This window comes from Poecilia reticulata, chromosome 18, assembly GCF_904066995.2.
Source record: "Poecilia reticulata chromosome 18, P_reticulata-male-v2, whole genome shotgun sequence".
In the NCBI taxonomy this organism is placed as follows: Eukaryota; Metazoa; Chordata; class Actinopteri; order Cyprinodontiformes; family Poeciliidae; genus Poecilia; species Poecilia reticulata.
In genome coordinates this window covers 18,024,997-18,047,023 of record NC_088847.1, presented here as the reverse complement: position 1 = coordinate 18,047,023, position 22,027 = coordinate 18,024,997, and the positions used below count along the sequence as shown (strand labels likewise).

Below are 22,027 nucleotides of genomic sequence, written 5' to 3'. Positions count from 1 at the left end.
GAGTGACATCCCCTGATAAGTGACGTAACACGACGTATTGGTCAGCTATATGACTGTTTAAATGTTCAGTTTCACTGGCATAGGCTTAAAAGTTTTAAAATGACGAGTGGAAAAACAAAGTTTATAGTTCCAGTTTATTTTCTAAAGGCTTAAACAGCATTAGCATTAGTCAAGTTAAATCCAAAGGCTTGGAAAATAAAGACATTAATGTGAGGGGGGGACAAAAAGATCACAGAGAAACTTTTGCAATAAAAAAAGCAACAGTGCAGTTTGCTTTACCTCCGTACTCAGACGTCAAGCATTTAGCGCTAATTGGGGACTTTGTAGTGAAATGACTTCAGCTGTCTGAATCTGGAGTGAACTGTTGTTGGGAATGTAGTGACTCCATCTCCACCTCCATAGGCTCCTCGGTTTGCGGCTGAGTGAACGGGGAGTTTTTGTTCTCTGGTTGTTTGCTGCTGCTGGCTGCGGACGACTCGGTGTGGATGCTCATTCGCGGGTAGAAGGGACCGACCAGCCAGTTGAGCGGCGTGTTGTTGACCAGGTAATCCATGACGTTGTCCAGGGACTCCTTCATCTTGCCCAGCTGGACCCTGGTGCCGGTTAGCACGCTGTCCGGCAGCTCTCCCAGCACCTTGGCTCGGCTGAAACCGTTGTACATCTGTGCTGCCGAATGGCTGAGGGACAGCGCCTCCTGCTGGATGTGGTTGGGGAGTCCCTTCAGGCCGGAGACCAGAACGAGGCAGGTGGTCTGCAGCTGCTGGGTGAGGGAACGAGCGAGGGCCAAGGTGCGAGACTCGATCACCTGCAGCGAGAACATAATTTTTGGTTTGGTCTTTCATCAGTTTTATAATAACTGCCTCGAAGTAAAACCTACAACACATATTTGCAAAATGTATAACTAGCATATGAGAACCAGTCATGAAACCAAATGTTAAACTGATATGAAGAAAAAACTGCTGCAGAAGCAGTTAACATCCGAGGCAGAAATGTTTTGGCCCCAAAATAATTTTAACTGCAAAAACTCAAGAATTATACTAAAAATGTAAAAACATCTAAAATTTGAAAGCATTTCTTTAAAGAAAATACGTTGTATTGTTTTTACCCAATCCCACAACAAATAATGCTATCAATACACTAAAACATTTTTTTTTCATCTCACTAAATGTTATTTTCCCAGTTAGATTATGTTACTCCAATAAAAGAGTAATTTATATTTTCACATGTCTTTACGAGGGTGTGGCAATATATTTTAGTGGCTTTAATTAAACGGAAAGCCTTTTCCAACAAGTTAGATTTAAAGGCTCTGAGGGAGTTGGCTCTGCCTCCCGTTCTGGACCTAAATCCTCTTGGAACGACTAGTAAACCCTCATGATGCAACCAAAGCTCTTGCGCAGCATAATAAGTGGTTTCATGCAAGACGTGGCCAGGACACTGAGAGTTTCATTAATTATCCGTAAAGCTTTTACATGAAGTCCTAATGTGGTGAGAAGCCAAGCAGGATAAATGTGTTCTTCCTCAAGGCTCCAACTGTTAGCCACCTGGCTGGATTTGGTTAAACTGAAGGGGAATTTGTTCAAATCAAAACAAGGATCCTAATTGGTTGGCTTCCTCTGTGAATTACCTCCGCATGGTAACCATTCTCCTGGGTCGGACTACCGGATTTCCACGGGACCAATGAGTTCAGCTTGTCGTTCACCATCTGGTTAGCGTTGTTGATGTTCTTTCTGCCGTATTCCATCTAGAAAGAGGAAAGATTTAATTTTAGAATCTGCATTTTTTTCACACTTTAAGGGAGTAATTTACATCGATTCTTGTAGTATTAAGTGTTAAAGTCCCACCAGGTCAACAGTGGAGTTGAGCTCGGAGATGAACCCCATGCTGCGCTCCTTGCCCTCCTGTATCCTGGCCACGGCCCTGGTGTACGCTCTCTTCCTCAGCTTGGTGGACAGGCAGCCCAGGCGGACGTAGTAGCTCTCTTTATTATCGAAGCCTTTCGCGGCTTTAGCCTCCAGCTCTGACACGAGGCGAGGGAAAACAAGAACACATTATATTTAGGTGCCACAAGCAGGGTTTCCCCCAGAAAACGTTCCACCGTTTTTTTTTTAATTAAAAGATGTTAAGTAGGCAATAAAAGTAAAAATATCACTGGGTAATTATGTTATTGGGAAAACATTGTCAGTGAACTGCTATATAAACCCACAACTAGTCTTAAAAACAACTAATCAAAAAATACAATTAAAATAATTATCAATTATGTCCACTTCTGTTAAATCCAAATTAAGTCAGCGGCTCCATCAGGCCCCCAGAGCTTCAGGGGCCCCATAAATGCTAATATTTTAACACAGACCACAGATATATCAATGTAACATTTGTTTATTGAGATTATCATTGCTGCTAAATTTTTTTTAATTTATTGCTTTTTAGGTTTGCCAGTTAAACTACTCCCACTGTCCTAGATTTCACTAAATCTTAGAGATGCTGATGTTTTTAGCAACAAAAGGGGCCCCTAAATCATTCTGCTCCAGGCCTGATACACCCCTGGACCGGCCCTGCATGATGTGGTAATCCGCTGCACTGCACAGAGATGCACAACAAATGGGAGATTTAATTCAATGCTGCTAATGTGGCTTTAGTAGCGCTTTCATTTCGTGTCTGAGTTTTTAACAAGGGGACACAGAAACTATTTTGGTTGGTCGAGTTTCTGGACGAGTTTCTCAGATGTCCGGTGGCCGCGTGCATCAACTGTCTGACTCGGTGGGCAAAACATTTGATACGGTTTGGTGCTTAGTGTAACCGGAAAAATAATACTAGTAATAATAAAATAATATAAAATCAGCGTGATGCGTGACTGCGAGGAGAGCACGAAAGTTCCTCACCGGGTTAAACCTGCACGATGAGTGATTAGCACTGGGTCGTTAACCACTAACGCACCGGCTAACCGGGAACACAGACCTAAACTTTACAGGGAAGACGGGGCCAAACGCTGGGCAGCGTGTTGAGATGTAAACGCCGCATAATGTTTTGTTCACAAATATACATCATTCTCACCTCAAAGCACCTCTGAAAGCGCGACTACAAGTTATTGCTGCGGTTCATGTAGAGCTGCGCAACCAGATCTAACACGGTGGGTTTAAACTTTTACCTTGATCAATAACTCCTCATAACTAATCATAATTCCTCACAGGGGGTTGATGTAAATATCCATAGCGGTCAGCCTGTGTCCAGTTCGAGTGAAAGGAGCGTGGGATCCGCGCTGAGGTAAACTTTAGACATCCAGCTGATGCAGCGCGCGAGGCGACGCGCAGAGGCCCAGCGGTGTGATTGGTCCGGCTTTAAATGCATAAACTATAAACATATTTTCTTTTAGGAATAAATCTGCTCTGATGGTGAAACGCTCGGAGCAACAGAAACACTTGCAATCCGGCTTAAAAAAAGGCGATATTTTTTATTTTCCTTTAAAAAAAAACCGACAAAAAAACAAAGCCTGGCGGTGGCGCTAGTAAAGCATGGCGGGCCGCCAGGCCGATAATACACTGGGGGAAACCCTGACAAGCCACTGCATATGCAACAACACTCCTCATTGTGTTGCCGATGGGGGGGGGGAGCAGCTAAGGCACATTAGCATTTATCTGATAAGCCTGGTTTTTTGGGAACCAAATTCAGCTGCCTGTTAATATCTGACCCATGATGAAGCTTTATGCAACTGAAATATTTTTTTTTAGTTGTTTATAATGTTGGAACTGTATTGCTCATGGTGGCAGCATGCTACTTCAGCAGGCTACTCTGTTACATTAGTTCCTTTTATAAACTAGATTTTTTTTTTTTAGTTGAGGCGTCACATGTTTGGACATTTATATTCCCTCTGGTTTTGGATGCTGTGCAGCTGGAAGGATTTTTGGTCTCAGTTTTTTACTTTTGAACAGTTATGATACGCAACTATGGCAACAAGGTATTTTTTTGACAGAATAACAAATGGGAGCATCTGATTTGCTTCTCAAACACACATTGCAATTTTCTTTCCCCTTCATAACTACTTTACATGCTGGCCCATCACATAAAATCCCAATAAGATGGAGGTTTTTGGTTGCAACGTGACAAAACATAAATCAATAAAGGTGTCTGGATGTTGTTCTCCAAGCATTTACCCAATAACTTCCACTCACCAAGCTCCTCCTCTGACAGAGGCAGATACTGCTCCACCAGGCTCTCGGACGTAGTGAGGGCCGTGTTCACGCCGCTGCTGACCAGCTGCACCACTCTGCTGTCCAGCACTGTGCTCACACTCCCGCTGACGGCAGCCTTGGTCCTCTCCATCCCGTCCTGGACCGCGCCCCGGGTCTTTTCCACCACGGTGCTCAGCGTGTCGGAGACGGTGCCCTTGGCTCCAGACACTTTTCCCGTCATAACATCCTTAGCGGTGGTTACGACATCTTTGGCGCTGGAAACAATCTGGGGGAAAAGGAGAGATGGGGGGAATTTTTTTATTTTTTTTAAATGACTGAAGCCAAAAGTGGAAGGTCATGGAAGAAAAGGCGTGGGTCAACATGATCGATGCTTTTTTTGGGGGAGATTAGCTCACATCAGTGTTGTGCAACTGGGCTTGTTGCCATACCTGGTCAGAGGGCTGATGGAGGATTGGCAGAGTTTTCTCAATCTTGTCCAAACCTTTGCAGGCCAGGTCATTGGCAATGGCAACTGTAGATGGAACAAAAGAGAAAATTTATCGTGAGACTTTCTGAAACAAAGAAAGTCGAGATAACCTGAGCATCCCTTAAATTTTTTACATTTTCTACTTTATAACCAGAGATTTGAATGTGTTTTAGTGGGATTCTACTGTAGACCAACACAAATCGGTGCATAATGGAAGCAAAAAGTTACATAGCTTCCATTTGCATTTTAGTCCAGTTTACTTTGATGTGCCAAAAATAAAAACCCAGTACAACAACTTCTCTTAGTAGTTAACGCATCCAAAACCCAAAAGGTTTGATGGGGAGAATAAATAACACTGCACCAATTCCCAATAATGCTAAACATGGTTGTGGCTGCATCATGCTGCGGGGATGCTTTATTTCTTCTGTTGTGAAAAAGAAAAATAGGAGTAACTAAATCCTGTCCAATCCTGGAAAAACACTTAAATCTTTATCACTTTCTTGTTTCATCAAAACAGAATCCAAACTGAATATGAAATCTGAAGAATTCTAGAGTTGTGAACACTTATGTAACCTCTTAATGAGGTGAAAGATCAACTGGATTAAGAGTCAGGAGTCTGGGTTAACCATCCTGTTTCAAATTCTAGCGACGTGACTCAGCAGAACAGCACATAATGACACTCAAGGTTTCATTATGTGCTGCTTGTCCTCTAATCTGTCTTACTCTGAGGCTCCAGTTTGCCGATGATGGGCGAGGCCGTGGTGAGCGCCACAGAGGTGATGGTGCGGACCCCTTGCTCCGCAGCCTCGCACACACTCCTGATGTAAGGGTGGTTGTCCTTGGTGTTTGAGTACACACTGAACACCAGGCTGTAGGTGGAGCTCACCAGAGGGAGGCTGGTTACCCTCTCCACCACACTCTGTGAGCAAATGCAGAGAAACACAATTTAAATCAATTTCTTAACACTGAATGAGTGAGATTTTTAGTGTGCATGCAACACGTGAGGATGTTTCTTTGCTTAATGTTTGAGATGCAGAGTGAATGTCGATGCGCTGTTTTGCACCAGTCTCTGCTACAGACCAAAAAGCCTTGTGCTCATTTTATGCCAACCTGAAGTATTAATTACCCTGTGCTGAAAGGCTAATTAATCACGACAGTCTTTAACAAACTCACCTGATTTGGCATAACTTCAGCTGCTGCCATTTCTGCTCTCAGAAATCTGCAAGAACACATATTTAGACTTACTGTAACAACTTTTCCTCTGAAGAAATGCAAACAAAACAAAGACCATTACAGGAATAAGCAGTTACTTCCGTAGTACAGCGTTTATTAAACGTAGTTCCGGTATCTTTTGTAAATACCACAGCTAAAAACGGGTTGTTTTTCAATAAAGCGTTTAAAAAAACAACTTACCGAATAAAGGCGACAGATAACACAAATGTCACTTTCTTCACCGGATGACCTGAACGAACCAACGGCTGCTGTATTTATTCGCTCTGGGGAAAAAAAAATATCGCGAGACAAGGCGTGGCGCTGTGACGCAATCATTCTAGAACAAAGGTGACGAACAGAAGGTGGAAGTTCAGAGTAGTGGGGGATTTCTGTTTTTTTTTTAGTTCTTTTTTTATTTTTATTTTTTATGTTGTGTTTTACTGTACAGCACTTTGTATCAGCTGTGGTTGTTTTAAAGTGCTTTATAAATAAAGTTGGATTGGATTTATTTGTGAAGTTGAAAATCAAAGTCACTGGTGTTACTACATTTTTACACACACCTGTTGAAATGGGATTTAATGATGTGATACATTTTTAAAATATGATTTTAATCAAATTAATGTTATATGTAATAAACAGCCAAATAAATAAAATACCCTAGTTGCATATTCAGTTTCTGATACTATCCATGGGCAAGCAGGTATACCACATTTCATCCATGGATGAAAATGTACAAATGTCTTAACATCTTTGTGTCACTTTGGAGGATTGGTTCCTCTCTCCAGCAGTCATTGCGTGAGAAGTGGGGTCCACCCTGGATAAGTTCCCAGTCCGTCATCAGGGAACACCGGACAAACGACCATCCACCCACACACTACCTCGCCCACTGTCTCCTCTGACATTAAAATGAATCACAAATCAGACACTATTTAGCTGACCCACATATTGAAAATCTATCAAATATTCCTAATCTTCATCAAACGAAATATCTTACAACTACAATTATTACATTTATTGCTCCTAGACCTCTAATAGACCCAAACTCTTGAACATTTTCTTTTTCAAGGCGGTGCTCAGCTCATTCCCTTCCTGAATGAGTTTTAATTGTAACAGATGATTTTATTCTGGGATTCTGTTACATAAGTAAGATTCTAGAAACCTCTCCTCTGGGGATTTTCTTCTCATGGTTTGAGCTCACTAGCTTCCTAAGGTTTGAGACGAAAATCTCCAAATACAGAGCATTAAGACAGAATACTCTGTGAACAGTGTTTCTTATGACTAACAATAATAGTGTAAAGACTAGTGATCCCATTTATTGCTGGTTTGAATCATACAAACACAGCTAATAGCCTAAGCATGATGCATGCTTTTTTTTCTTCACCAAAACACTTCTGAAAAGTGTGGTGTGCATTTGTGTAATCAATCAAATTTTATTTGTAGAGCACATTTCAGCAGCAAGGCATTTCAAAGTGCTTTACATCATAACAAACACAAAAACAGAGTCATGCAACATAGAATCAACAATCAAAACATTACATTAAGTCAAGAGCCATTAAATTTGTAATTGATTACGTTTCAAATACCACTCTAAACAGCTGGGTTTTTAGTCTAGATTTAAAGGAAGTCAGTGTTTCAGCTGTTTTACAGTTTTCTGAAAGTTTGTTCCAGATTTGTGATGCATAGAAGCTGAATGCTGCTTCTCCTCGTTTGGTTCTGGGGATGCAGAGCAGAACCAGAAGACCTGAGGGCTCTGGAAGGTTGATACAACAACAGCAGATCTTTAATGTATTGTGGTGCTAAGCTGTTCACAAGAGGCTCTTTGGACCTTCAGGATAAAAGATGTTCTTTTAGCCAGTTTTTCTGTCTGGTCAGTAAAGACAGTTTTAGGGGGGGAGATGATTCTGTTTGAACCACTCCACATATTTTTCTCTCCTTTGTCTTCTGTATATTTTTGGTCTTCGTGATGCTAATTGTCCACTAATGTTCTTTAGCAAACATCCGTGGCCTTCACAGAGCACCTACAGTCACAATGAGCTTAAATTACACGCAGGTGGACTCTGTCTACTGAAAAGTTGTCCTCTTAAAGCAGTTGTCTATATCAGATTTAATTTAGGAATATAATGTAACAGAAAGTGTCCACATCCCACAGTCAGGCAAAATGAGACACATTTATCATCCCGTTTGCCTCTCAGTAATCATCAGTAATAAGAGCGACAGTGACTGCAAAGTTTATAACCAATGACCTTTTTCTGTCCGTGTGGCCCAGTAAGCTGCGTGCCAGGATGACAGCAGGTTAGCTGCTGCAATACAGACACATAAAAGCATGATTCATGCTCCAGTTCCAAGTCCAATCCCCATCTTTTATTACCCTTTGTAACGTCCTGTACAGGAATAAAATCTCCTGGTTATTTTAAGGTCATAATCAGTCGTTTAGAATGGAGGGATTTCGGTGCAGCTTACAGAGAAGTGTACAAACTGTGGCGCACGTTGCCTTTTTTTTTTGTCTTGTGTAAATACACTTTAACATGGATTCCTGAACATGTTAATGATACAAGTAGTTTTGCTGAAAACTGGTCAATCTCTTTCCTCTTTCTGGTGCGCATTTCTGTTTCCATACACGTTAATAAAAGTCGAATCAATCATATGTGCAGAATCACCGTTGCTTTGCATTTGGAGGCCAGATGGCGAAACACATGTTCACATTTTAGCTTCTTCAGCTGGCAAACGCACTGGGACCATTGGGCTCAATTTATTAGCCTGTAAGTAGATCAAATCAAGCCCATATGAAGATGTTGGCTTCAGAAAGCCACGGCGAGTCTGTCAGGATGAAAAATTTCAAGTTGGTGCTGATTTGCCGCAGGATCTAAAGCAGAACTCCTGTCTCGTTAACGAACACGTAAGCGGGTTGTGACTCCACGTTGTCCTGGACATTGATCGGATCGTGTTTTATGGCACACGTCATGTTCCCTTTTATGGCCCGGGCCGGCTTCAATGTGAATCAAAGAGCACTCGATAGTGACTCATTCGCATGACGACGCGAGACCTCAAAAACGTCTGCTCAGCGGTCAGAGGTCTAATACCTTATTCTAGTTTTTTTTTTACTTTCACTTTGACACTGAAGCAATAAAAACACCACAGATGAAATGATCTGCATTAGACTGGCAGCAGATATTAGACAATGTTAGTATTGGAAGTTTTGTTTCTATTTTTGCGTCGTCACTTTGCTCCTCCCAAGTTTCTGTTTGCATTTTGGCAAAGCTTCCACCACACTTTACATGACACCTGACCTTCACTGCTCTTGCACACAGATTTGTTCCTCTTTCTACTTGAAGCTGGTGTTTTTGTCAAAGTGCATTAACTGTTGCAAATAAACATCTTCAGTTCTAATGCTCGAAACCTGAAGATGAATTAATTGTTGTTTTTTTTAGGATAACAGTGGATCCAAACATACATCCACAGTCAGAAAAATGACTTAAACTGGGAAGACTTAATGTTTTGGATGATTGAGTCAAAAATCTGAGGTTTATCTTGAAAGAGAACACAAATAGAAACATTTAATTTAAAGGTATTTCAGCAAAGGTTTACCACTAATGCAACCAGGATGAATTCTTCTTTTTATTTTTATCCTTCAAATATATTTGCTTGTCTTGCAGTTGAATTGTGTGGGGATAAAACTCAAATATTGAATTTATTCATTACGATTTCATTTTTTTTCTATCACAAACGTAACTTTTTGACGAGACTGCGTGGGACTTGTCAGGTTAAACAGTTGAACACTGGATGAATTCTCACTGGAAAAACAAGCAAATCAGACCTGTGTCTTTAAACATCTACTTCCAAGCAAACTTTCTTGCCCAATTTATAAAAGTTGGTTTGCAATTACGCCATATTTCAGCTTTATAAAATGGGTGGATATTTAGTATCTCCTAATCCTTGTTTGTACAACATTTTCATGCAGACTGAAGGCACAGTTCTCTGACTTTTCCACCTGGGGTAAATAAAAACCCTTCAGTGACATCATCTGGGGTAACTTGAGTTCACTGTCCCCACTCGACTTCCTTCAAATTGCCACAGTCCAAGCCAAAGAAAGACATTAATTTCGTCTCACTTCTCGTTTCACATCAGATTTACAAGGTGCAGATTCCTGCGGTAAACACTGGGACGTGCCAGAAAATGTGCTGCTTATTTGATCTCGGTACATTTTGGCAATCGACAAGTGGCCCCAGAAAAAAACGTTTTTGATGAATTTAGCAATCAAATGAAGTAAAACGGGTGGAGTAAAGCTTAGTACTTCCAGATTTAATCCAGCAGATGGCACCAATGTTGACGGTTTCTGCCAGCACCTACGTACGTCGTTCATGTTTTAAACCTTTTGCAGATAAATGTTGGGTTTGCAGTGAGCTGTACTTTTTTATTTTTGTTACTGCCACCTATTAGATAGAGGATAGTAATACTTTGTGGATTAATTTTAATACGAGCTGCACGTTGCTCTGCCTTGCAACAGGAAGCCACTGGGTTCAAATCCTGGCTCGGGGGTCTTTCTGCATGGAGTTTGCATGTTCTCCCTGCGCCTGCGTGGGTTATCTCTGGGTACTCCGCCTTCCTCTCGTAGTCCAGAAACAATGAATTTTAGGTTTTCAGAGAACGATCGCCTAGATCTCTTCAGGTTTAAATCTGCAGAATCATATTTTGGGAGAAACGCATTGAGGACCATTGAACGATGAAAGGAAACTCAGTCGGACCTGTGTCTGTTTCCTGCGGGTTCTGCTGGTGTGCAGCTGGCATGGCGGGTACAGGACAGTCTGTACCCCCAGGGACTGGAGATCTATCAGCTCCATTGTGCCCTCTGAGACAGGCAGGTGATGTGGGCGGCGAGCCAGCCCTCCTGGCTGGGTAACAGATACCTGTGGGCTGCTGGGAAAGTGTCACACCTCAGGATCACACACAGCGAGAGACGCTGCTGGAAGACCAGGGAGCAGACAGGAGGAGAGCGGCTGTCCTTTCAGGCTTTGAAGATCACAGGGGAATTGAGGCTGAGATCAGGCTTTAAACCTGAGAAGAAATATGACTCACTGATTGATGGTCAGCTCTAGGTTTAAATGTTACAACCTCACACACAATCTTTGTTGTGGATGTATTTTACCCACCCTTAAAGTGACATATATGCAGTAGAAGCTAACTATAAAACAAATCTGATCTGGGGAAAACAATTGTGAACGAATGCTGTGGTTGTAGAATCAAGACTGAGTGTCAAAATGAGACGGGAAAAGGATTTAGGTGACTTTGAAAGTGGCACCAATTCTTTGGTTGACAGAGAATGATCAAAGAGAAAGGAAATATCCAACAAGCGATAGAAGTGTGGATGAAACATAGAAGGCCTGGTTAGAGATGATGCATGTCGTCTATCTACGTCATCGTACACGTCATGGTTCAGAGACGGTAATATATGGACAAGTTGCTACCCTGATCGGTTGAGCCTTTGTTGACAAGCAGTTGAACAAGTGCACCAAACAAGAGAGCAGCTTAAAGTGAGAGTTGACGTTCATTGAGGTCACAGATTTTGTTTGTGGACAGACTTTCAAGGCACAGGAAAGGTGTTGAGGGATCCGTTTTGGTGGATTTAGGATTGGGTCTCTGTTTTTTTGCAGATGATGTGGTCTTATGGCTTCATCAGACCGGGATCTCCAGCTTCCGCTGACCTCCGACCAATCAGAAGGTTTTTGCGGGTCAGAACTTTCTAATTCGAAACCATGGTGTTGACAGGCCAAAGGGGTGAAGTGCTTTTCCCTGGGGTCCTGCCCCAAGTGAAGGAAATGTGAAAAAAACAACAAATGGATGATTTTTGCACAGTATTCTGTGGTGTTGCAACCTCTCCTTTTTAAGTTTGTATGCAGCTTGCTAAAATAAATGCTCAAAAATGGTGAATGAAGGAAGAGAATTTCAGCCATATTTACACAATTTCAGCTCATGAAAACAGGCAGCCAGGATCTCTCGTTTTAGTCTATTTAAATCATTTTAAAGTACGTTGTAAAAACTTCAGAAAAATCCATCAGCACTCGTATGTTGGCTGAGTTTTGACAGCCTTGACATATTTTTCGGATCAACATTTGATAAAGCTTCTGCCTCAGCCTGACATTTCCACGTAGAAGTGCCCCGATGCTCACCACTTTGAAACGATCATGACTTCATCCCTTAATAAAAGAAGGATCTGCGCAGACAATAGACACTTAGCGGGGCATCCAGCGCACATTTATAGACAAAAGTCTTGTTAATCCGGACTCTGGGCACCTGTTGGATGTAATCCTGAAATAATGAGTTTGGCTCATTAGCAAAGACAACCATCCGCGGCTCCCGCTGTGGGTATCGAGTTAAAAGAAAAATAATCAACCACCCGTCAAAGCTGAAGCTGCGAAGAAGAGGCCGGAGATTGAGATCTCTGTCATTCCTGTGGCATCGTGCCTCGACCCCAGTTCCACCTTAACGATGAGTTCCAGTAACGATTTTTCATTTTGAGAGAACAAAACAAACCCGAAGCTGCAGAATCAGAGGTGTTTGCTCTGGTTGTTGAACACTTAGGGGCAGATGTGGAAACAGGAAGATTGGACCCATGTGGCTCCAACACATGACCCTGCGGTGCTTCCACTGGATCCCGTCGCAGGGCTTTTTTTTTCACAGAGCCGAGCCCGGATTAGCAGGCCGGCTGTTGGAGCTGGCAATGAGGGCATCCATTCACTGTTATGTTTTCTGTTTTGCTGACAACCTCAGCAGGTTCTGGTGATTAAGCCGTAATTTAGAGGGATCTGAAACCAAATGTCTAAGTTGAAGCCGTGTTTACAGAAAACAGCTGCTTTAACAGGCACTTAGATGCAATTGAAGGAAGGTTTTTCAGCATGTGAGTGCGGCTCTGTCTTTGTGCAAGTGTGCGTACATGCGTGGGCCGGCTTTTTGGGCACCTACACAGACAATCTCTTTGTTTTGGAAGTGTTCGCTTAAGTCTTCGGGGGCAGACGGCAGCCAAGAACAACGTGGGAAAAGAGCAGTACTTCACTTCTGCTTTCCATCCGGACCTTTTTTTTTATTTTTTATTTTCTGGACTCTTTCTGTCAGCTGGTTTCCAAAACATCACCTGGGGGATTGTAGGACTTTGTAGAAACCAGAGGAAACCTGACTTGGACTCGAGAGAAGCTGTAATAAGTACAGAATGGCAGCTGACAGATGGGCCAAACTGTCTGTCGTCTCGCTGGGCCTTTTTTCCAACTTCCAGACACTTACTGTGCGGGCACCCAAACGGACCTCTGCTCAGGTGGTCTCTGCAGCTCGGCAGTGGTCTGCAGCCCAGCAACGACTCTGTTCTTTTTATTGCCACCCACTCTTTTTCTTGCAGTCTTCTACAGTACAGGAGACAAATCATGAGGATTGTGAAGGCAGTCATGCAAATACTTAAAAATCAGGAATGCCTTTTTTTTTTTTTTAAATAAAAGAGTTAAGTGCAACACAAAGTAATCCTCATTTATTTTCCAGGATTCTCCATTCATCTGAACTTTAAAGTACTTCAAACTTTCAGAAATACTAACTTATGTCTTGTTCTAGTTGTAGAGCCTTGACAAAAAAAAAAAAAAAAAAAAAAAAAAACAATAAAAATCCCATACCTCGTCTTTCCCCCACCCAAAAACAAAAAAGAAAAAAAAAAAAAAAAAACAATTCTTAAAATTTTAAAAACGTAATCTTGTCCTAATGAGGACACAATTGTGTTTTGGATATACAATATTCTACAGATCTTTTTTGTTTGTTTGTTTTTTTTACATCAATTTTGCATGTTTAGTTCATTTTTGGGCATTTTTGAAAACGTTCACTCAGAAATAAATACTTTTTGTGGAACCAAAAGCTTTTAACTCATGGCAAAGAGCTTAGACATCACTGGTTTAATCTATGATGTCACAACTGAGAAAGTTCTGCCTGTACAAGATTTAAAAGTAAAAAAAATTAAAAAAAATCCTAAGTATTGCATTTCCTTTTTAAAATGCAGCTCCGATTTTATTTTCACAGCACAAAAAAAACCCTGCGTTATCTGGAAAATCTGACAGACGTGTCTCAGATACTGTATCATTATGAGCAAGGTTATTTTGTGTAATCCGAAGCGATAATTTGAAAGATTTTGATCCAAAGTTATTCACCTAACTGGTCAAAGCAATTGTGTGCATATTGATCTTAGCTGTGAGCCAGGATTTGTCTGTAATCCCACACTTCTCTAAAGCAGAAAGATTAAACAGAAAACCCCAGAGTTCACTGACAAGTTGACTGATCGCTGGCAACATTGCGAGAGAGAGAGAGAGAGAGAGCGAGGGTCCTCTCTGCCGTCTGCGTTTGACTCTTTTGTTGCCGGAAGCCTCCAGACAGCAAAGCGGTGGCTTCTGACATACCCGACGGAAAAGCGATGCCCGCAGCTGAAACGGATCTGAGCTGACAGACAGTCGGGTTCCTGTACCCTCGGCGAGCTCGGCATCCCGCTCCAACGGAGGCCCGGCGGTGGCAGAGGGCTTTGGTTTCCCCCCTGGAGTCTCAGGCATGAGCGGACACACGCAGAAACGCACACATCCAGCCGGCGTGCCAAATTCCACAGGGCTGTGGAGGCGATCAGGGCAGATGAGGAAAGGCAAGCGAGTGGCACTGAGAGAAATGGACGTATTTAACCCCTAATTTGTCGTCTTCTTCTAGAAGAAATTCTGCAGGTGCTTTGATTCGTTCGGGGGAAAACCCCCCCCCAAAAAACAAGTTACTCTGTATCCCATGAGGGGTGTTTTTTTCCTTCCTGGTAACGTATTTGGGAAATTCCTGCCCTCTCTTTGAATACGTTCGACAAGCAGCTCTTTGAGAGCCGATGTCACTGATCAGACAGCAGTGTTTGGAGTCAGCTTAAGCCACACAGCCAGGTTACTCATGCGTGGGGCGCAAGGCCCGCTCCAAGTGTGTTTAGCCAGAGGAAAGCAACACATGTACTGTACATACCGCGGCCCCAGGCTCGCCTGTTTGTGTGTTCCCACATGCGAGCAGGAAGTGGCACTGGCGTGCTGGACTTTGGTTTGCATTTCTGTTTTTGCCAAATTGGCAGACGTCCTCAAACGCACAAAATGAAACAAAACTCTTTTACAGAGGAGAAAATAACATTTAGGGCTTCAGATGATAGAAAATAACGGCTGCACAGTGGCGCAGTTGGTAGAGCTGTTGCCTGGGTTCAATTCCCGGCCTGGGGTCTTTCTGCATGGAGTTTGCATGTTCTCCCTGTGCATGCGTGGGTTTTCTCCAGGTACTCCGGTTTCCTCCCACAGTCCAAAAACATGACTGTCAGGTTAATTGGTCTCTCTAAATTGTCCCTAGGTGTGAGAGTGTGTGTGCATGGTTGTGTGTCCTGTGTGTCTCTGTGCCCTGCGACAGACTGGCGACCTGTCCAGGGTGAACCCCGCCTCTCGCCCGGAACGTTAGCTGGAGATAGGCACCAGCAACCCTCCCGACCCCACTGAGGGACAAGGGTGAAAGAAAATGGATGGATGGATGATAGAAAATATCCAGTGCGTGATGTCAGTGTACATCCCTTTGAGTGCCGGGAGTGTGAGGATAGAAAGTTAATAGAAGCTCAGACAGCTTATTCGAATAATTGGTATTCGAATAAGAGTAGTACTCGTGTAAAAGTAAAAAGCAGCCATCCAAGATTAGAAAAAAGTATGTGGTGAGGAGATTACTGTGATCATAACATTAATTTAGTATTTTAAAACGATGTCTTTATGCAGTGCACTTTCTGGCATCGCCACTAATAAAAATGTAGGCAGAAGAGACACTTTTGCAAATACATTTTATTCACTATGAAATTAAAACTTACAATAACATCTATCCATGTTGCAGCATATCATCCAGTGATGATATCTACTGCTTATTGAATATTCTCTTGACCTTCAAGAGAATAACGGTCAGCAATAACGTTAGAGCAACAAAGCTTGTGAAGAAAACAAGAGGTCTCACTTCAGCACAAACTCCATTCAGGAAAGTTACTCACAGTGGATGTAGTGATCGTGAGTTTGTTCATGTTCTACTTCGTCTCACAGTAACAGAAATCTTTATGTTCCCAAAGTATTCTGCTTCTAAAAAAAGGACTGGGACATGTAAAGGAAAGAGAGCCATCAAAGCAGTCAAACAAAAGACCTCGGCTTAAACGCTGTCATTACCCGACGCTTCAACCTCTTATTTGTCGCACCGGAACACAACAATCCTGTAAGATGTCTTGAGTAAAGACACGACAGATGCTATTTAGGCTTGTAAAGTCTAAAAATACATCTTAGGGGCAGGGGTGGGGACTGATTTTGCAAGTCTGCAGGTGGGATCTTTGAACAAGCGATCCTACAGAGTACATCCATCAGTAAGAGTAACATTTGTAACATGAGGACATAGCTTAGCCATGCACCGCCAGTCGCACTGAATGTAAACTATTCATGTCTTGAGGGGATTACACACTGCATGCTCTGACTCTGAGGGGTGTCGCTGCTGTTCTCAGGGTGCTGCAGGGTGGTTAGAGGTCACCGGGGGACTTCCAGCGGTCGTTCCTCCTCATTTCAAAACTTCACACAATGACAAATGTGAGCTTCAAAGGCTAGCTGTTATGTAAAATCAACTTTTTTGAGATGCATATCATGTTTTAATGTTATTTCTTCATCAAAAACATACCTGTGTTGCTTTTTAAAATTTTTTTAAACATACATTTTGAGTGTTCACCACCTCATCTTCGCCACTCGGCTCCCCCAGACTAGTGACAGCAGCAATTAGCAAACACCTGGAGAAACAGCCTGTCTTCTCACACAAACTATTTCTTAGTTCAACGCTCTTTATTAGATCAATCTTGTTTCTGTTTTACATCAATTCAGTTCCTCCTTAGTGATTCTAGCTTACGTCTTTTTTCTTGTGTCTAGTTATTTTTTTGTTGCTCTAGTTTAATTATGTTTCTCAGGTCTAGTGATTCTTCAGTGTTGGATTTATTCCCTCGCCCCTTTGCCACTCTTTCTCACTCTCTCTCCCCTCACACCTGCAGCCTGTTGGCTCATCAGTCCAGGTGTTTTGTTCCATTATTCACCCTCGCAGTATTTAAACGCTTCTCTTGCCCACACTTCTTACTGGCGCTTTCTGTTCTTCCCTGTGTCCCTTGACGACTTATTCCTTGGATTTATGGTTTTTGCTCTGCTCTGGCTCCCTGTGCTCCCTCGGTTTTTTAAATTAATTTATTTTCATTTTTCATTAAAACTTTCTACATGATCCATTCTCCCAGCTCCTGCCTGCATTTTGGTCCATTCTCAAACTCACACATTGTGACAGTTTTAGCTGCTGTTAAACATTTTCGGGGCTTTTTCAGAAGCATAGCATTCGCTTTATGTGATCTACGTTTATTGGAGCCCCAAACCGTGTCAGCTCTTTCTTTAATATTCTATCAACTTTGTGCAATGAAAGAACTAAACAGTGCCCAGCATAATGCTGCCATGACATGCTCGACTGATCCAGTTTGAAAGTCTCTGTGTTTCTGTCACTGTAACCAGACACATCGATCCTTGTCTCACCGACACTTGGCTTGTCCATGAGAAGAGCTAAAAATTCAAGTCAAGCAAAAAGTAAGTTTTGGGATAAGCTCTGCTTTCATCTGTGCATTAATTCTAGTCTTTATTTATAATTTTTGAAGTTGCATGTTGCACAATCATCCACACTAAACAAATAACAGCGCAAATAAATCTTTAAAACCCCAAATTAATCTCCTTCCTACACACGAGTTACATTTTTGTGCTTTCTTATAAAAGCAGCAGAATCCAAGCCCCATGTCAGGTAGCTCATACCATACATACCTTTTTTTTTTTTTTTTCTCGTAGTAGGCAGTAAGGCAGAGAGCATTTTTAGATACATTGTTATTACAGTGGCCCTGGATAATTTCAGTGCTGACAAGGCCAATCTTGATGCATTACCACTGTGGGCGAAACTTCAAAGAACATCACGTCATTTAGCTGAACAGAGGATCAACGGAACGTAGAGACGCCGCCTTCAGCCGTTACTTATGAAATGATATGAAAAAAGTAAAATAAAAAATCACCGAAAGAGGAAGTAGACCATCTTGAGGTCATTTTATACTAATTTAAAAATGAAGCAGGGCAAAGTAAGTTCATTATTGCTGTACTAAAATCTGTTTGGGCCTCTATTCAAACCTAATTTGATGCTACATCCAAACCATGTGTAGAGAAATTAAAAACTTTTCCATTAGGGCACTGCAAGGGTCGAGAGCGGGAACGCTTCATTCCTTTCAGTTGATCTCAGTTCACAAGCAGCTCGATTCAGATAATACTCTTCCTGACCTTAAATGGCCGGCGGTGCCAACGGCAGAACTACAAAGACCAAAGCAACTCGTGCTTCAGACCTAATCTAGTTTGGGTCCAGCTGAAAAACTTGCCACTTTTTGTTTGTGTGTTGCAGCAGGTGCAGGAAAATGACCTTTTGTCGTTTCATTTTTATGAGACGGAAGTGATGTGTTTAATTCCTGCTGACCTCCGGCGTGGGGCAGGTGATGAACCTCACGTTGTTGATTTGCGTGTTGGTATATGAGTATTTGTGAGCATGATTGGGTAAAAAAGAGCTTTGATTAGAAAAGTTCAGCGTAATGCGGCCCACTTAAAGACAAAACTTTAAAGGATTTTCTCTGAGAACTGCTAAAAAAAGATGAAAAGAAAATTGAAATAATTTATGAAGGTTTTAAAACTTTTGTCCATTGTTGCACTTTCCAACATGGATGGACTTAAATACAAGACAGTTATGGAAGAAAATCTGGTAGATGCTGCAAAAAGAGAGTTAAGACCAGAATGGAGATGCCTGTGTTGGAATAGCCTAGTCAAAGCCCAAACCTATATCCAACAGAGAATTTGTGATGACGTTCACAGACTGAGAAGATCTGGTCAACTTTCAGTATCTACATATGCACAGATCGCAGAGATGGACCTCCAAGACTTTGATGTGCAGTTTGACAGAAAGATCTTTCTACAAAGTATTCTGAACCCAAATGAACAGCTCTCTCTCTTTTATGACTTTTATTTGTAAGAAAAAATAAATAAAAAAATCAAAACCACACATCATTTTCCTTCCTCTTTACAATAATGCACTTTGTGTTCGTCCCGTCCGTTGCAGTTCGTGGATGAAATAAAAAGTGGAAAGGTTCAGAGGTGTTTTTTGTGTTTTTTTTTTCTCAGCACTGTGTATATCTTCCATTCGTATATGTTTGGAGCTCTTCTGAATGCCTCTGCTGCTTCCTGTGAGCTGTTGTGACTGGTCTGGCCTTTCTGAGCTCCAACAAAAACAAAACAGTCCTGGGCACAGACAGACAAGTGGGTAGAAAAGAGTCCTTTGTGATGCCATCTATCGAGGACATCCATTAAGATGACTGGCAGCCTAAACACATTAGCGGGGAAAAAAAAAAAAAAGGCATCCCCCTTCAAGTTCGGGCAGCACGTCAGGCGCGTAACGGAGCATGTTTCTTTAAGAATGTAAGGTGGGTGAGCCCCTCTCCCTGACGCACGCCTGGCATGCAAACATAAATTTAGCAGCAACGTGTTTGCTGTTGAGGGGAACCAAATATCTGGAAGCGTCCGCGGAGTGTCATGTCGTCTCCGTCCTGTCTCGGCTGACTTTCGCCTTCTTCCTCCTCCGCTTGGGAACCGGAGCGCAGAGCGGAGCGGACCGCTTTCTGGTTCTGAACAGGAGAGCCGGGACGTTCAGAGGCGTCACTCAACGGCTTGAAATTACTTTGAGTCTGTTTGCGTCCGAGATGATGAGTTGGAGCGGCTCGTGGACGGCTGGACTGCTTCTCCTGGCTGTGTGCGCCAAGGTAAAAACCCGCAGCGCTTTTCACCCCCCCACGTTTATGCCTGCGACACTGGAGAAAGAGGCGCGTCATTTCAGTTTGACAGGATTTATTGAAATCATGGAGAAGTAAAGCGAGGGACACCTGCTGCTTTAGCTCTATCCCCAAAACAGAATCAGGTGGGGTTTTTTTTTGTCACAGTAAGTAAAAAAAAAAAGAAGACTAATATATAAAGATGAAGGATTATACAGTAGTTGGTGATGAACTTTTCCCTCTTTTGAGTCGATGTCAGTGTTTCACATTTCCATCCTAAAATATGTTTTCCTCAACATCCTCAGCTAAAGCTGAAAGTCTGAGACTGCTGGTGTGAATAAATAAGGGCATTCTGGAAAGATAAGTCAGATGTTGGGCTGCATTTTCAGCAAATGCTCAAAAATAAAATGTGGGGAAAATCACCTGAAACTAACATATACAAGTTTAAATTCATTACAGCAATATAGTTAAAACAGATGGATACGAAAAACGGTACAATACCAATAACATTCAATAAAAACCGCTCTCCTCATGCCAGTTTAAACATGGCTTATAGGCTTTGATCTGCTCAATCATTTATAAACCTTTGAAGAAATAAAATGAGGGCAGCTCCTTCAAGTGAAGTTCATCCTGATGCAGATTCCAAGCCGAGGATCTGTGAAACGAAAAGCTTTCTTTCTTTTCTTCTTTTTTTTTTTTCAACCAAAGTCAGTGCGGACTCCAGGAATAGTCAAGAAAAATAATCAGCAATAAAGAATTTACATAAATTAAGATCTCTGAGTGAAAGCTGTTGTAGTCGGCCGATGCCAATATTTAGAAATCAAATCAATGGAAAGCCATGGATCTAATTTGTTTGCTTCTTTTAATAACCATAATTATTGATAATGATTCTGTTTTACTTTGTACAGCCCTTTTCTGGCAATAGGACAACACTTAGCCTATTTCACAAGATCGGAGCATAAACAGAGCGTGATCTTTGACTGTCCCTCTTATGATCGCTCTAGTGGCGGGTCTTCTCTTGTCTCTCTTTCTCAAACTCGGTCCGACCAAAGCACTTTGTTCCTCATCCAGCTTTGTTTGTCACATTTCCACTTGTTCTTAACCGTACACACAAGTTTGACAAGAAGCTACTTGTCCTGCTGACATTTTATGACCTAAAAGGATCAACAAATTGCTCTCTACTGGAATGGCATCTTCTATACTCTTTACCGTTTTGAAGACGGGCTGAGAGAAATGCGGTTCTGTGTCATGTCATGCTAGAGTCCTGACGGTAAACACTAAAAGTGTCAAGCTCAATCAGAGTTCTGTCAATAACTTACGTATTTAATATTCTACCAGACGTATTACCTATTGATATTCGTCACGTCATATCGAGACAGTGAATGAATTTTTTCCGATGAGGATTTTTTATTTTTTTTACTAAACTGATGAATATACCTTCTAAATTATCATCATGTATTCGTTTCAGGGCTCACAGTCTCTGTGAGGTAAGGCTGCTGTCCTACTGATGTCTGCACACAACAACTATAGTCCTCCTGAATGTTTTCCGTCTCACAGCAGAACCTAGAAAATGACTCGGTAGCTTTTATCCTCAAGTGGTCAGCAGATGACTGTTGCTCCCATCTGTGCGAGGCGTGAGCGAGCAGCGGGACGGGGTGGGATGTGGAGGTCAAGGGGTCAAGCAAGTGAACATCTCTGCTCTTCAGTGGCTTTCATCCATCTGCAGTTGCTGCATGACAGAATGGCAGAAGAATGAGATTGCATCCAAGTGCGGCTCCTGAAAGTTGCGTTTGTTGGTATGGGGGCCAAATTGCCTGTGTCTTCATTCCTATATGGAACAGACTTTCTTTTGTTGGTGACATAATAAGCTGTTTTCTTCTCTTGCTTATGTAAAGGGGCTGAAAAATTGAGTCCATGATTATTATTATTTTTTATTAGCTCTGTCCTCGATTTATTCAGACTCATTTCCAGCCACTTGACTGATTGTTTGCCGTCCCCTGCAACTATTCAATAAATTAGCACAAAACTACAACATTTAAATCAAAATCTACTTACCAAAATGTTAGATGCAAAACAAAGTGATCATCTTTCTTTTCCAAGCTTTCTGGTTTCCTTTTCTTTTCTTGGTCTGCTCATTGACTTGGACTCTAAAGTACACCTTAGTTCATCCAAATCTGCATTAAAATTTGGTCGAATACAGCACGTGTTTGCTAATGAAGACTGACCTTGGTCCGGTTTTTGTTGCTGGGAACAGACACA

The 22,027-nt window shown here is 42.0% G+C and overlaps 2 protein-coding genes across 2 annotated transcripts in view; one reads left to right on the top strand and one right to left on the bottom strand.

Moving 5' to 3' along the window:
* Positions 1 to 116: 116 nt before the first annotated feature.
* plin2 (perilipin 2) lies at positions 117 to 6,170 on the bottom strand. Its single transcript, XM_008435864.3, has 8 exons — positions 6,067 to 6,170; positions 5,827 to 5,872; positions 5,377 to 5,572; positions 4,616 to 4,698; positions 4,167 to 4,452; positions 1,842 to 2,017; positions 1,625 to 1,741; positions 117 to 805 (listed from the first exon to the last, which is right to left on the bottom strand). The coding sequence occupies exons 2-8, from the start codon at positions 5,854 to 5,856 to the stop codon at positions 338 to 340; spliced, it is 1,356 nt and encodes a 451-aa protein (XP_008434086.1). The 5' UTR covers positions 5,857 to 5,872; positions 6,067 to 6,170; the 3' UTR covers positions 117 to 337.
* Positions 6,171 to 19,207: 13,037 nt separating this feature from the next.
* Positions 19,208 to 22,027, top strand: part of adamtsl3 (ADAMTS-like 3) — a 126,764-nt gene continuing 123,944 nt past the window's right edge. Inside the window, exon 1 of the mRNA XM_081598904.1 lies at positions 19,208 to 19,759. Within this exon, the coding sequence (XP_081455030.1) occupies positions 19,700 to 19,759 (60 nt within the window). The 5' untranslated portion in view covers positions 19,208 to 19,699. The remainder of the gene's footprint in view (positions 19,760 to 22,027) is intronic.